This window comes from Podarcis erhardii (assembly GCF_964252035.2).
Source record: "Podarcis erhardii genome assembly, chromosome: 1".
In the NCBI taxonomy this organism is placed as follows: domain Eukaryota; kingdom Metazoa; phylum Chordata; class Lepidosauria; order Squamata; family Lacertidae; genus Podarcis; species Podarcis erhardii.
This window is the reverse complement of record NC_138497.1, coordinates 80,064,435-80,081,013: the sequence shown is the minus strand read 5'-3', so window position 1 is coordinate 80,081,013 and position 16,579 is coordinate 80,064,435. Positions and strand designations below refer to the sequence as shown.

Here is a 16,579-nt window from a genome sequence, read left to right as displayed (position 1 = left end):
TAATAATGAACCCAGGGCTTGGCATGTAAGTAGAGGAGGAACTGCTGGGAATCAAGCTGATTTTATGTGCACATTTATCCAGAACTAAATATTAAATACAGCTTTCAGCATGTGGGTTAGCAGCAGAGTCTTCCTGCTCTGAACAGCTTATACAACATGCAGATGACTATGGCTGCCAGGCCTACACACACAGTCTGTTGCTCCCAACTACTATAATGGGATTTACCGTAGGTAGCCTAACTGCAGGCAAGACTGCAGCCTCTGAATCTAGAGTTCCAGCACGAGCTCCAATTTGATTCATTGCAGTTCTGCTAATTTAAATCCTGGCCTGCATTTCTCTATCAAATCCAGTTGGGAGCATCAGGAACCGAGGGCCTCCTTGGCTACTTAGGGATGATGAAATTAGTTGAAAGGGGAAAGCAACACATAAAGTAGTAAAGGCAGGAATGTTTACAAGGCAGGCTTTATTGGCCAGTTGCTATACGCCTGGCCTCAGTTAGCATCCGTGTGGATTAAGGAGCAGGCCCTTTAAATGTATTTATCATGAGTTAAATCTGATACAATGAGCTTTCGTGCCTTTGAGTTATAATTTTCCCTTCTGTTTTCATGTTTTATGTCTGACTCTGGTTCCTTGTATGCTAAGCCCTGTAACTATTAACGGGCAGTTCTAAGGGGATTCCATTATACTGCTTTTGAAGAATATGGGGTTTGAGCCTGAGGCAATCTGCTGTTGAAACCTTTAAAAGCTTATAGCCTCCTGAAAGGGGAGATGGAGGAGAGAAACCCCAACTACTTCTCTCAAAACCTGCAGTCTTTGAAATAGCAACCTTCAGGTGTTGGAATGAACAGATGGCAACAGTGAGATAATTCAGTGTTTTAGATGAACCTGAGGACATACCTCACTTTCAATGAGCACCACTCTAGAATGTAAGTGAAACACAGCTTTCTTGGAATATAGGACTTGGAAAACCAAAGCTGAAGCAAGTTTGTTTTCTTCTTCTCCAAAGCGTAGGATCCAAACATATGGATTTAAGTTACAAGAAATGAGATTCTTATAAATATCAGGAAGAATTTTCTGATGGTAAGAGCTGTTCAACAGTTGGACAGATCCTCTTCGAAGATAGTGGACTCCCCTTCATTAGATGTTTTTAAGCAGAGGTTGGATGGCCATCTGTCATGGATGCTTTTGTTGAGATTCCTACACTGAAAGGGGTTGGACTAGATGTCCCTCAGGGTCCCTATTCTACAGAATCAATTTTATTATTCTACAGGGAACAACAAAAGGAATAACTTGCACCATTCTGAACAAGCCTTCCCCCTGAATTCATCATCTGGCTCCTGTGTTCATCATCTGAGGCTCTTTTCCATGTGACCTCCTCCAAGTGAGGTGTGAAGGGTTGCAAGATGAGAACCTACATTTTCAGTGGTGGCTTCCCATTTGTGAAATGCTTTCCCCAGGGAGGCTTGTCTGGCAGGATCACTTTCTGTTTTTAGGTGCCGGGCAAAAAATAAAAATTGCCCAGGCTTTTGGCCATTAATTTAAAGGAAACTTAAGTATATTTGCAGCCACTTCTTTTGCTCATCTATTTATTGGAGTGGGTTGAATTGAATCTGCCCTTTTATACATATTACAAATAAGCATTTTAGCTTGTTTTTTGCTCATTTTTATACTTGGTTTTAATGTTTGTCTTGTACGTTGCTTCAGGTTACTTTTGTGAAAAAAGTTAAATTATTATTATTGTTCCTGGAAAATGATTCACCTTTTGTTTGTAAAAGGGCCAACTAGAAGCCTTTCCCCAGTGCTTTTGCTTGTTTATGTTTGGGGTGTAGTTAACTCTTTTAATTTTTTAAAATTACAGCACTGCTTCTGACATGTGTATGTTAAGTTACATATCTGGTCACCATTGTAGCAGCTTTTGTCATTTGTGGGGTGAAAGCAAAAAGTAAATGAAGGATCCAATCTTTCAGCTTAAGTGCCATGTTCCCTGTAGCAAGTTCAATGTTGTCATCTGAGAGCAGCAGCTCAAACCAAAGAATTGGTCATAAAACTAGATGCTGGAAGAGCTTGACTTGCTAAGGACACCCCAGAATTACTGGATCCTGAGAATATTTCTATCAAGCACTCTATCTATGCTTTTGACGTATTAGTCAAACAGTCACAGGAACATTGGAAACTGCCTTATGTTGACCATGTTGACCACCTAGCTGCATTGACTGGCAAAGGCTTTCTAGGGTTTCAGGCAATAGTCTCTCTGGGCCCAACCTGAATATGATGGAGATTAAACCTGCTTGGAACGTGTGTGCTCTACCACTCACCTTTGATAAATTTGTTCTGCCCTTCAAAGGGCTTGTCAACAATACTTCAGCTGGGTCCAACCTCATAATGATTCATAAAACATAGCTACCACTGCCAAGGGTTTCATCCACTGGAAATCTTGCAATTATGTGCATATAAATACACATATAGACTTGCAACTCTACACAAGTAGAAATGTCATTGAATAACAATACACAATTAACAATACACTTAACTACAGAGTAGTTATCATACCTCAGTAAATTGGTGCAATCTTGCCTGTTCTTTGACTGTGTGTTATTTCTGATTAGTTTACTGGGATGCATAAAACGAGTTAGACCATATCTGGCTAGCTTGGATGACTGGGTTTTGTCTGCTGCTCTGATGTCTGGATCAGGATGACATTATCATGGCAACCTTTAGGATGTCGCCACATGGCATCATCACTTCGAACGCACAATTGTTCAGTGGTATCCACCCACAGCTGTTGTTGATGCATTTTGCTCTGAGATCAGCACTAACCTCCTGTTTTTCTTCAACAGCTTTTCCAAGATTTTTGCAAGCAGTATTTTAGAATCCTTGGATTACACAGAACCAATCTGTCTGAGGAACAGTCACATCTACTGCTTTGTATTTTTTACCGTAGCTTCTGGCTTCTGCCAGGTGAAATTGCTGATCTTCCAACAGCTTACAAGAAGACGGTAAGGTTTATTTTACTGGAAGTCTATTTAATTGAAACTGGAATAATCTGGTAATGTTTCCTTCTTAATTATTTGTTGTTACACCACAGAATGCAGGGAAAGAAGTGTTCATTTTTTCCATCTCTGTTTCCAATTGTCTATAGTCAGGATGTGCTAATAACCACTTTCCCCCGTACTTTACCCTAACAATAACTATCACTGTAATAATTATGATGAGGAACACACACCAACTTTCAACAATTATTTTTTTAAAAAACATTCACAATATTTTAAAAAAATCAATAGGAACATAAAAGACTACCTTACACTAGGTCAGATTATTTGTCCATCTGATTGTCTATTCAACTCTAATGACCAATCTTTCTCATTTTAACCCTAAAGTGGATTAATTCATTTTTTATTATTATTGCTGGGCACTTTTCTAAAGACTTTCTTCAGGAGCTACAGTTCTAGAACTATTTCCATTAGTTCTAAGAACTTTCACATTCTCAGATGCAAACCTGCCTGACTGTCTTGAAGACATCAAGTACCTTCAGAACTACCTTTTCATTTATTTATTTTACTATTTATTAAATTACCACCCTTCACCTGAGGATCACAGAGTGGTTTACAATATACAAACACAAAAATATGCACCGTAGTAACAAACAAACAAAAATAATTCCCACAAACCTACCTGTCCAATAATCTGAGAGACGGCATGGTGGAGTTGTTATAGTGTCAGACTAGGACCCGGGAGTCCTAGGTTCAGATCCATACTCACTCATGAAGTTCACTGGGTGATCTTGGGTGAGTCTTTTTGAGCCTAACCTACCTTATGGGCCAGCATTCAACTACCTTGTCCCACCAGCACAAGTATTTTTTTGCGCAATGGAACTTCCCCCTCTCCCCATGCATGCCCGGTGGCCTCGCCAAACCTGTTCCAGAGGATTAGGGGGAGGGAGCCCCTAGAACAGATTTGGGGGGTGCACAGGGGGAGGAGAGGGGAAAAATGTTCCATTGCACAAGCAGAAATCCTTGTGTTGATGGAATGTTCACTTAGCACTACACTGGATTCTGCACAGGGTTGTTGTAAGGATAAGCAGACGTGGTGGAGGTGATGGGAGAAACATGTTCACTTCCCTAAGCTACTTAGAGGAAGAGTAGGAAATTGAATGGAGATAGCTGGCTTCCTTAAAGCCGCAATTTAGTCTTATTGTTTATGAGAGATGAGAAGAATCCAATTCATTCATAACAAGTGAAAACACACATATATCAGACAGCAATGATTTATTGTTAAAACACTCAATAAAAGCCTTCGAGTTCCTTGTAAACAGCTGGGCCTTGTCCTTTTTCTTTTACTCTTAACCATGGGTAGGCAAACTAAGGGGCAGGGACTGGATCCGGCCCAATTGCCTTCTAAATCTGGCCCGCGGATGGTCCAGGAATCAGTGTGTTTTTACATGACTAGAATGTGTCCTTTTATTTAAAATGCATCTCTGGGTTATTTGTGAGGCCTGCCTGGTGTTTTTACATGAGTAGAGTGTGTGCTTTTATTTAAAATGCATCTCTGAGTTATTTGTGGGGCATAGGAATTCGTTCATATATTTTTTTTCAACATATAGTCCGGCCCCCCACTTTAGCTTAAGTTTATGACTAGTTCACACTGACACATGGATCAGAACCATCTGGGGTCAATAAGACTTTCTGGATGGCTTTGCATTATGTTTCAGACTCAAAGGCTGCTTTGTCATATTTCCTTAATCCTTATTTGCACTTACTGGCCCTTTAGCTGTTGTACCATGATATCACCCGCTAATCAACTGCTATTTCCTCCCGTGGCAGGAATCCAGTTAGCTCTGGAAACAATGCCAAATTGCTGCTCTGGAACCTTGATCGTTTCCCTTCAGTTTCAGGTGAGTCAATTGCTCTGGGACTGATTTTAAACTTCTGTGGATTAAGTAAGCATATAGTTCATTTGTATACTAGCAATGCAATCTGATCCATGTTTTTGCATGCTTCGAAAAGCAAACTGTGCATTCATGTAAATGGCCAGCATGCTGGTGCACATTGCTTAGCAGTTTCTGGGGTGCTCCTCCCCTGCTGCTGTGCCATGGATAAAACAAAATGTCTTGTCGTGTTGTTGAAATCCAGACTCATGGTTTATTTCTTCCAAACCGTGAGTGGTAGCCAAAGTTGGTTCTTGGTTTACCACTTATGGTTTGTTTGGATAAACAAGTCACAAGCCTGGGTTCAGACATCCCAACTAACCAGACTTGAGCTTCTTTCATCTATAGCATGACGGTAGCAAGCGCAGGAATGCCACTGGAACTTTTGAGCAGGATGCTACACATTAGAGTATAGTTTGCTTCAAATTATTGTTTGATGTGATATTTGAACTGTGAATTGTGTTTATGAGGCCATAGAGTGGAAACAAGTTGTGATAGAACACTCTAAATGACTTCCATGAATATGGGACTTGGAACTGCCCAGTTCAGATGTTTGTCAGTCCTGGTTCTGGCAGGTTAAAGAGATATGTGAAGTTATAAAACTCCACCACATTTAAAGCTGCTGGTTTTTATTGTGCCATTCTTGCCTTTATTTATTTTAAAAACAGTGCTTGTGGAGGAAGAAGCATTCCCTTTGGCAAACCCTGCTCTCTTTAGGAGATGGTAGTGTTTGTGCCAAAACTATTTTCTAAGTTCTACCTGAAAGCAAATGAAAACTAGTCCAGATCTTTATGTCCTTCCCAGAATTTTGATGTAGAAAAAGAACATTTGGAAAGAGAATGAATCGTGTTCTTCGTTGTGTAACCAGCATAGTTCTTTCAGTTGAGCTTATCTGGTTTATATTAATGAAAAGCTGATCTTTGTTCGGTTTAAATGGAATATTTTAAGTAAAGATTTTTCCCTTTGCAAAAGAGCCCCGAGAGCTAAAGGTTCTGCCTCTGTCTTTAAAATTAAGAAGTGGTTAAAAAGAGCGAGAGAGAATCTCTAAAACTTTAGGGGTTGTGTATGTGGGGGTCTGTTCTTCATTAGAAAATAATTTCAATTAAGCTGCCATCCTAAAACAGATTTATCAAGAAGTAATCCCTGTTAAACTTACTTCTGAGCAAACATGCATAAGATTGCACTGCACGGCCCCTAAAAATAATAGTGTTTAATGCACTCTGTGTGAAATCTGACCAGAGCCAAGAAGACCAAATACATAACTGTATCTATTGTGCATAATGTAACACCGTGACATCTGACATCTGTAAAGTATTCTGTTCAAAGGCTCAAGCCCTCACTAATGTAAATGCTAAAAATTCAATTTGACATTCAAGGACCCCGTGCTTATTTACATCATCAAAGATTTATGATTAACACTATTCAAAACTGTGATAGCTCAACAGAATATAATAAGACATTTATTATTTCAGACTCCTGGCTTGTAATTTTGATTTGGCAACCATATTCAGGGCTAATAAGCTTTAACGATGCTTTCAATGTAAGCTGGTCGTCTGTGGGTCCCTGTTACAGTTTTGGGGGCTTCAAAAGGTTGAGTCCAAACCCAGAAGTGGAGCTGGATTGACAGTTCGTCGTTTCTTATAACACAGATGCTTCCCACTTACCTGTTCTGTGAGCAGGCTGTCTCTCATCTAGGATCCAGGGTCTCACTGCGTATGTGCGCTTCTATTAAGCTATGGACAGAGTTCCTCATTAGGCACAGTCCGACAGGCCAAAGAAATGTCATGGCTCAAGGACCTAGGACAAATCTGGCAGGGGCAAATGGATCTGACACCACACATTTGCAGCTTTATTTTGTAGGCTTCTAGTGCAGAACTGGCTAGAATCACTTCCCCAGACTTAAGTCTCTCTTTTGAATGTAATGCAGTGAGAAGTGCTGGGAAAAGCTTTGAAAAGTTGTACCTTTCCCCACTTCTTTTTTGTTCTCTCCCTCCCCTGGGCAGGGATAGTGCGAAGTTACTCATGGACAGCAGGGGGGGAAGAATCAAATCTGAACTGAGCTTCCTGCAAAGCTCTAAAAAGGGGAGAGCTCTGTGCCTTGAGAGTCCTTCCTAGATCATATGGGAAAAAATATATTCTTTGTTTGAGTAAAATGCCTCACAATCGTCCCAGGAACCCAACTCCAGTTCCAGAGGTGACGTGGGATTCTGGGCTGAAGGAAATGAATGAGACCTGGAAAGGAGCAGTTGCCTGCCTTGGGGTAGCTGTGTTCTTTGTGATGACCATTGGGATTATCTACTGGCAAGTGGTGGATCAGCCAAACAAAAATTGGATCCTGAAAGGGAATGCCAGTGGTCTTATTTGGGAAAGAAAAGCTCATTCCCTCATCCTGCAGACTCTGAGTGAGGACAAAACGTTCCTGGAGATTCACATGGGAAGACTCTCAGATGTGGAGGTACCTTTAATGAAGAATCTGTGTTGGATAAACAAGACGGAATTCTGTTACACCTGGGAAGCCACCGCACATTTGAATATCTCCTTGGAGTCCAGCCTTTCTTCCAGCACGGAGTGCTACAGCATCGTTTGGACGCCTCTGCACTGCCAGGTTAAGATCAAGGTAATTAACTACAGCTTCAGTTTATTTCACTAAATATTACACTCATGTCGCATTCCCAACAAACTTTACAGAGTGTGAACATCAACACTGATAAAGATGCCAGTAATATCCATGCTAATCAAAACAAGCATTGACATCTTAAACTTGGTCCTTGCAGTAAATGTAGATCTGCATTTTTCGTTGTTGCCTATTTATGAAAATCCTGGTTTTTTAAGGTAAAAGTTCAACCCCCTAAAAGAATCTCCAGGATCCCTTGGCAAATACCAAGATATCTGCAGACAAAAACAAAATTGCAAGAATACAAAAGTAAATCAGCCAGCTAAATCCAAAATCAGTTCTAGCTCTGCACCTTTGTAGTGTTGTGTATAACCAGAGAGTGGAAGAACCACCTTTCTAAAAATGAACCAAGTAGTACCTAAAATCATATCGGTCTCTGAAAATTGCAAGCTAAGAAAGTTCCCTTGCCACCATAGTCATGACATAACTTATTATTATTATTTATCATGGAATGACAGCGGGAGTCTTCAAAACAGCTTTTTTTCTGTGCTCCAAAAAAGGAGGTGGGGGTGCTTTATAATTCTTGTGAAAGTAACAAATCTATCTGCACCAGCACTGAAATCTAAGAATTGTGTTTCTCTCTGGATATACTGAAAGCTGGATAGGAATGTTTTGGCATCTCCTGCATGTATGAACTTCTTACAGCAATATAGGATTTGGGCAGCAGTCCCAGGCATATGAAACATCCCACTGAAATGCGTGAGATTTTCCTCCAAGTAAATATGTTTATGAGTCAGCATTAAACACATATTTTATGGACAGGATTTTGCAACAATATCTAGAAATTTATTTATTCTTGTACTTGGCTTTTCAGCCTCAACCATCTCAGGATCTGAGACAGGTTAAAAAATATTTATGTGGACCTATTGACATATAAGAAATTAGAACAATTCAAAAGAATGTGATCCTAAGCTGACATACTTGGTTGGAAGTAGGGGTATTTTCTTGAGCGATGTAAATAACTCTCTTGAATCAGGAATGCACCACTCATTAGCAATGCTAATACAGGAATGCCTTTAAATATTTTTTTTAAAAAAATAAAGATACATTTAAAATACAAACAAAGAGAATGTACATTCCAGCCAATTGAGGTTTTATTTTGGAATTAAAGACATAGGAAATGCAAACCTAACTATCTTTAATGAAAACAGCTTTTTAAATCAGTGGGTGATCTGCTTACTTTGACTATCTGACCTATTTTTGCTCTCAATGCACAGCATATGCCTTGTTTGTTTTAGTGTACTGGTATACTAGAAGTACCTGAAAGAAATTCAAAATCTGTGCAGTCATGTTTCTATGTAAAATACAATTTTTAGTTCAGGATCTTGGGGAGGAAGAGGCCAGTTAGCATAAACAGCTCTAATTAAACCACTCAGTTTTAAGCATGAGGCTCACACTGGGTCAAATTCTTTGACCTCAATTAGGCATTCTGGTTCATGCTAGAATTTCTGCAGACTTTCAAAAGGTTTAGCAATCATAGGAGTACCCTAATCAAAGTCTCAAAAATGAAGCCAAGCCTTTTTCAGAGATTCATAGATTGAATTGAAAGGACCTTACCATAGCTTTGTGTTATCATGGTCCCATAAAGACTAAGCATATGGAACAAAAGACTTCTCAGTTGTACAATGATACAGAGAAACTCTTGCACTGATTGCATTAGGGGGCTGAGAATGCCCAGGAAGCAACATTCAGATGCATATCAAAGACTAACTAAGAAAGAGGTAGAGAGTCAGACAGGAAACATGCAATTGTTTTTTAGGAGAGTTCTAAGTGATACAATAAAGGCAACTTGCTTTTGGTCTACACAACAGGCAGGTTTCTTTTATCCTGCTGTCATCATGATCAAACAGACTTTTTGGAACATTCTCCACATCTGCCAAACCTGTTTATCGGAAGCAGTCGTAGCACAAGTGTACAGTTATGCTCCTTTCCCTCTACTCAGGGAAGGCAGGGGGGAAAGTCAAGCCAGAATTAGCTTTATTAAATATATTTCAAGACAACAACCTGGATTTACAGAATAAAGAATTAATGAACCACTTATTACAAGCGTCAAGACGCAACAAAACCAGACACTGGAGAGGCATTTCTGGCACAATGATAGACAATTGGTACAAAACAGTTTGAGAAATATGACTAGAAATCTTCCGCTCATTAGTGGCTGATCGACCTTATGGTGTAAAGGAGACAACATAAATGTTAACCCTGATGCCTTCAAAAACTCCAAAATCCCCTTTGAAATGTGTCTAGGCTTTCATCTAAGAGGCCTTGTGCTATTAGCCAGTGATTATGCAATCACATGGGAAGTTAAACTTGCTGATCTCATTTGTTCAGTGGAAGTAAATGCTTTTAAAAGGGTCTGGGGCAACCTGAATATTTGAGTAAAAATAACCCCACAACTGGGTGAATAAGGTTGGAGCAAGGACAGGTCATATGGGCACAAACATGTACCCTTGCATATTTTATAGATTTAACCAAGGCTATTCTTCAAAATTATACATTAGTTTTTCTGTAATATTTTGCTTTCCAGGACTGCTTTTCCATGGTAAATATTTCCTGGTATGGAGGAGCAAGTGTCAGCAGCCAGCATTGGCCTCTGAACAATGTGAGCATCAAGTCCCAGCCATTCATTATCAGCAACCTCGCCAAAACCCCAGCTGCTTATGGCTCTGTCTTAGAAAGATATTTTTTGGGATCAACTGGTAAGAGTTGCCTTCCTCACTTGATTTCCCAACATTGTTGACTGTAAGTAGCTTTTCTATGGCTTTAGTCTTTTCTTTTCTTTTTAATACAGTACAACTGAGTGAAAAATTAAGAAGGTAACTAGGGTTGTACCTTCTCCAAGAAAGGTGGCTAGCTACATCAAGTACCTGCCTCACTGATACAGTGAACAGAGAGTGATGTATCATACCTTAATAGTTGGATGGCCATGGACTCTACTTTACAGAGGACAGTCCTCTGTTTGAATAGCTGTCTGGTCCAAATCCAGTTTTAAAGAACCGTAAAAAGGAAGAGTGAGCAGGAATCTTCAAGCTGTCCACCAACACAGGTCACCTGGCCACATTCTTCCCGATTACAGTGAGATTATAGATATATAAAGTAGCATATGCAAGTTTTATGTAATCCCGTGCCCTCTTTATTGTTGACGCAGTTCCTCTTTTTTGCAATGTGTACACGACCACCTTACTAGTGCATTGTGCAGCAATGGTTTCGAATATTAGCTTTTGATGTGGGAATTCCGCTTACTTTCTTTTCTTTCTGAGGAACAGCTCAAATTTGCCTTCCTTAAAAAACAAAACAAAAACTAACCTAACAAAAAAGAAAAGCGAAGATGTATGAGGAAGAATATGCCCTCCCCGCATCCCATTCCCTTTCTACCAGTGCATTAAATCCTAGTACATTAGCCCCAGGCACATAAAATTTGAACTGCCTTGTATTCTAATTTGTCTAAAATGTCTACACTGGCCAGGCAAAATTGCTAGTCAATTTCCCTTCTGCACCATAGCTCACAGTAACTTTTTGACGTGTGACATTAATAGCATGGCAGAATTTCAGAAGACATGTTGTTGCCACTAGTGTACAGAGCAGGGATTGCTAACATGGTGCCCTCCAGATGTTGTTGGATTCCAGCTCCCAACAGCCCTAGCTAGCATGGCCAAAGGTCAGAAATGTTGCTAGTTAATACTCCAGCAATATCCATGTCTCTTTGCCGTGTTGCATTTTAGAAGGACAGGGAATGACTCTTCCTAAAGGAGGATAGACCACATCTCTGGGCTGAGTATCGCCCTATGAGGAGGATTCTCTGTCAGGATCAACAACTTTGGAAGGCCGGGCTGTGTTCAGTTATGAGATGCTTCGCAAGTCCGCGATTAAAAGAAGAAAAAAATCTTATTACATTGATGGTATTCAATCAGTTACAAGATTTTGATACCTAATTAAGGTTATTAGACATATTATGCAATAAGTAAACAACAGAATGTTTACGATCTCAGCCATGAGCAATATAACTCGCAATCTCTACAAGGCTTATGTGCCTTTGACAACAACAAAAAGCAGAGCCATGTGGAATCCCTGTTTTATTCCTTAAATAAGCAAATTTGCTAGAATGGCAACAGCCAGTGTCAACTTTCTAGGACAATTAGGATGGCCATAGGCGCCGACTCCATGGGGCTTGAGGGGGCCCGAGCCCCCTCAAAAATTCGTTTGGGGGGGCTCCGCCCCCCCAATAATCTCCGGCGCCCCTCCAGCAGAGCGCCATCGCCGCCCCTCCCCCAGCCCAAAATGCACAGGGAGGGGCGGGCTGCATGCCTCCTGCCCTCCCTCCCGAGCAAAAGCTCCACCCAATTTCCTTTGGAGCTGATTAATAGGCGCAGCACGCTCTCCCCTATTCGCTCACGAGGAGGCGGCGCCACTTTATTTGCATATTCATGAGCTTATTTATTATTCATGAGCTTTCCCGGGCCCCCCCAATATTTTTTATAAGTCCGCGTCCCTGAGGATGGCACAGAGAAATGTGCACCCTTGGATGCAGGCAGAGAAGTCTATGTAGGCTTATGCCCTTTTGTCATCATCTGCACAGAAATGGAAGTGAGTGAGTTCTGATTTCTCACACTGGATTAAAAAATGATACTGGAATTTCATCAAATGCATGACAAAGTAAAGCACAGTCCTAACTGTCTGATTTCTTATTTTATACGTTTGTGTGTTTGTTATCTCTAAAGGAGTGACAGTGATGATTGCCTCAGACATACCCATCTTCCTCTCAGTAGAGAGGAACAAACATTTTTGCCTTGAGAGTACCCTTGGCGTCAACATGGCATCCCTGCAGTACACAGTGTGTGTCAGTCAAAACATCACGTCTGCCCATCAGGAAGTGGGAAGCCAGCTTTCAGGACATCAGCGGAAGCTGCCAGATACTGACATACTAAGGTAAGAAAGATATCAGAAAAGTTTGGTCTGACATTAAGCACCCAACCAGCTATAGGGTGGCAAAATCTTAAGGGTATGGGTACATGCAAAGGTGTATAACAGAAATCCAAAAAGGCAGACTGTAAAATAGAAGTAGTTGGTTTTGTTATTCCTTTTATATATATAACCCACTTTTAGGTCCAGTGTTATATGGTTCTGGCAGCTGCTCCCAGTCACCAGTCTAGCAGCCACATTCTGAATTAATTGCAGTTTCTGAGTCACCTTCAAAGGTAGCTAGCTGCACATAGTGTGCTGCAGTAGGGCCAGTCCTGATTAATATTATACTATGAACCTGAGAAGGGACTCAGGTCTAAACCTGAGTGGTCTAAACCAGTGTTTCCCAACTGGTGTTCCGCGGCACACTAGTGTGCCGCGAGACGTTGCCTGGTGTGCCGTGGGAGGGAGGCGGGCGAGTCGGGCGGCGAGAGGCCTTAGGCGCCCTGCAGAAAGGCGTCCTCTTTGTGGGTGGGTTCTCCCCCCTCCCTTAGCGCATCGTATTTAGTTGGGGATTCTGGAGAGGGGGGCGGGGGCGCGCTGGCCCCGAGCGGAACAGACGCGCGCGCCGTCGTCCCCACCTCCCTCTCCTCAGTAGCTCCGAGCCGACTGACTGAGGGTGGGACGCGGCCAGCGGCGTCCTCTCTCTCTCTCTCTCCGCCTCCCAGCACCGCTTTTCCCGAGGCGGGCGTGCGCCTAAGGCTGAATGGGACCAGCCTGGAGGCTTGGCAGCCTTTCAGCGGCTCATGACGGGCGTCCCCGAGGCAGGAGGTGCTGAGCAGGGGCTCTGCGAGAGGGCGCGAGGGATGCGTGGTGGTGCCTGCGCGCGTGTGACTTAAGAGGGCGACCTGCTGCCTCTCCTCTCTCTCCCCTCCCTCCCCTCATGGGCACGGAGTCCCCGGCACAGCTTGGCGCTACTACAGCTACAGCTGCTGCTGCTCCTGCTTGGATGAAGGCGGCTGCTTCTTCCTAACGCCCAGCCTCTGAGGGACCGCAGTCTCCCGCCCTCTTTTTTTTTTTTTTGGCGGGATGCTGAGGTAAAGGATCCCCTTGCGCGCGGGCGGGCATCTCTTTGGGCAGGGCGCGTGTGGAGGCTTAAGGTGGGGAGTGTGGAGGGGTTGCCGCTTGCGAGGGGAGGGTTCATATTGTATTGGGCTGCGGTGTGGGCAACACGGCTCTCCAATGGCCAGCCCGCGGAGGAACATTGAGTTGGAGCATTTCGAGGAGAGGGACAAAAGGCGCACTGAATAAAGTATTTTATAATTTTTCATATTTCTGTTTACTTACTATTTCATAATAAAGTAATTATAAAATACTTTCTTTGTGTTTATTTGATTCCTATTAAAGAGAGTTACTTTATATATAGTCAATATAGGCACAGAGTTAATTTTTTAAACATTTTCTAATGGTGGTGTGCCTCGAGATTTTTTTCATGAAACAAGTGTGCCTTTGCCCAAAAAAGGTTGGGAAACACTGGTCTAAACCTCTGAGCCTAGGGCTTGCCGATCGGAAGGTCGATGGTTCGAATCCCTACGACAGGGTGAACTCCCATTGCTCAGTCCCAGCTCCTGCCAACCTAGCAGTTCGAAACCACATCAAAGTCTAAGTAGATAAATAGGTATCGCTCTGGTGGGAAGGCAAATGGCGTTAGTCATGCTGGCCACATGACCCGGAAAAACTGTCTACGGACAAACACCGGCTCCCTCAGCCAGTAAAGTGAGATGAGCACCACAACTACCAGAGTCATTCGTGACTGGACTTAACTGTCAGGGGTCCTTTACCTTTACCGTTATGAACCTGAGAAATGGAATCAAGTGGGGACTTTGCATATCCTATTAGACAGGAACATAAGTTTTCTGCCGACATGAGTCCCCTCCCTTTTTAAACATCTGCAGGCATATACTAGATATGCTGGTTTAACCTAGCTATTTTAGTTTTGTGATCTTGAAAAACCTGTGGGCCAGATAATAAATAGGTGTTAAGCTCAAGCAAGGCTTCTTTCTTTAACTACACCAATACAGGTTGCCTGTCTGGAGCTATTACAGAGCAGCAGATTCTGCTGCCAAGGTGGAGCGAGGATTAAAATATTTCTTCAACAGACTGCAAAGGCATCACCTCGGGGAGGGGCTAATCGCTCTCAATGAACTTTCCACAGTGCTACTTGGTAATACGGTATGTGCATCTTTGGAGGTCACGGGCAAGCTGCAGAACTAGAGGGCAGCATTTTCACCCACCCTGTTAATTCCTCAAATATATATCTTTCCCAGCATTCTGCATTAAATTGTTATAGCTAAAGTATCACTTTTCAAAACCTTAGCCAGCAAACTCCCATTTTCCATGTACAGGAGTGTTTTCACAGACTTTGACGACAGCTGGATTTGGTGTTTGATATCACCAGACAAATAAAATACAGAGTCCAGTTTTTCAACAGGGGTTTTGCACAGCTACTTGGCACACAGTTGTACACACACACACACACACACACACACACGTGCGCACCAGTAGTCCAATACGTCTAAGCATGGGAGGCAATTTTATAGATGCAAACCCACAAATACAGGTGGGTTTTGTGGGTGCACATTTCAACTGGGATCTGGGCCATTGTGTGTGTGTGTGTATCTCGATTTGATTATAATAAAACCTCAAAGAGCCAGTGTGGTGTAGTGGTTAAGAGCAGTAGACTCGTAATCTGGGGAACTGAGTTCGCTTCTCCGCTCCTCCACATGCAGCTGCTGGGTGACCTTGGGTTAGTCACACTTCTCTGAAGTCTCTCAGCCCCACTCACCTCACAGAGTGTTTGTTGTGGGGGAGGAAGGGAAAGGAGAATGTTAGCTGCTTTGAGACTCCTTAGGGTAGTGATAAAGCGGGATATCAAATCCAAACTCTTCTTCTTCTTTAAAGTGTTTTTTCAAAAAAATACAAACAAAATTATTATACTTGTCTTAATTCTCACAAAACTTTATTTTTTATCATCCATATCACTCTGTTAGATTGAACCCCAATGGAACTGGGAATTGCAGGTAGATGAGGAAATCAGCCTATTTCTGATCCATGTCAATTTCACATACATTTATTCACATAAATTAATATTTAAATACTGTATGTACTTAGGTACATGTTTTACCACAAAATATGTATTTGAATGAAAGATTGAGGGCACAAGAAGAAGGGGGCGACAGAGGACGAGATGGTTGGACAGGGTTCTCGAAGCTACAAACATGAGTCTGACCAAACTGCGGGAGGCAGTGGAAGACAGGAGTGCCTGGAGTGCTCTGGTCCATGAGGTCACGAAGAGTCGGACATGACTAAATAACTAAACAGCAACAACAACATGTATTTGAATACATGTTTTATCTAAACATTTCCCCCTAAAACATCATTTTTATTCATTTATTAAACTGATAACTATATTGCAAAATTCAGGGAAGTGCAAAATCTGAAGGGCAGCTATGTTCTGATTGGTATTTTAGCTTAGTAAGTGTGTATTAGGTCAGTTCGCTTGCAGACCAAGTAATATTTTTGTCCATCCCTAGTTGGGACTGATTCCTTAACAGATTCCCGTTAACACCATATAAATGTTATTGGACTATTTCCTATTTGAATCTATCTCCTATTTAATCTGACTGTTTAGATAACAACTGGTGAACTTAACTTATTAAGGCTTAAGCTAGTGGGGCTCCTATTGGCATTCCATCTAGGCTCTAACTAGGTCCATAAACCCTTATCTTCTACATTCCAGACCATTCACTGGAATACTGCAGCATTGTTCAAGCCAAGGCTATGTGAATCTTGTGAGTGGAAGCTCCATCTAAGCCACTTTGACTTTAATTACTGCTTTAAGAGCCTTTATAGCTATTACCAGCAGCAGGACTGAAGAGCTTTTTCAAATTATGCCAAACCCTGTGTGGTGTGGTGCCTTTTTAAACACACACACACACACACAACTTCCTGCACTTCGTTTTTTGTGCTGAAGTATTATTATTATTATTATTATTAATAATAATAATAATAATTTATTTAT

The 16,579-nt window shown here is 41.8% G+C and overlaps 1 protein-coding gene across 5 annotated transcripts in view; it reads left to right on the top strand.

Moving 5' to 3' along the window:
- Positions 1-275: 275 nt before the first annotated feature.
- Positions 276-16,579, top strand: part of LOC309331486 (SITS-binding protein-like) — a 37,483-nt gene continuing 21,179 nt past the window's right edge. Inside the window, exons 1-7 of one of the 5 annotated variants that reach the window (XM_081843700.1) lie at positions 276-431; positions 2,839-2,997; positions 4,822-4,892; positions 7,321-7,542; positions 10,127-10,298; positions 12,318-12,525; positions 14,580-14,730. In XM_081843700.1, coding sequence (XP_081699826.1) covers positions 4,845-4,892; positions 7,321-7,542; positions 10,127-10,298; positions 12,318-12,525; positions 14,580-14,730 — 801 coding nt within the window. In that variant the 5' untranslated portion in view covers positions 276-431; positions 2,839-2,997; positions 4,822-4,844. Of the gene's footprint in view, positions 432-553; positions 928-977; positions 1,082-2,838; positions 2,998-4,821; positions 4,893-7,062; positions 7,543-10,126; positions 10,299-12,317; positions 12,526-14,579; positions 14,731-16,579 lie in introns of those variants that run through there. The other 4 variants (XM_081843698.1, XM_081843699.1, XM_081843697.1 and 1 more) reach the window with 4 other exon arrangements.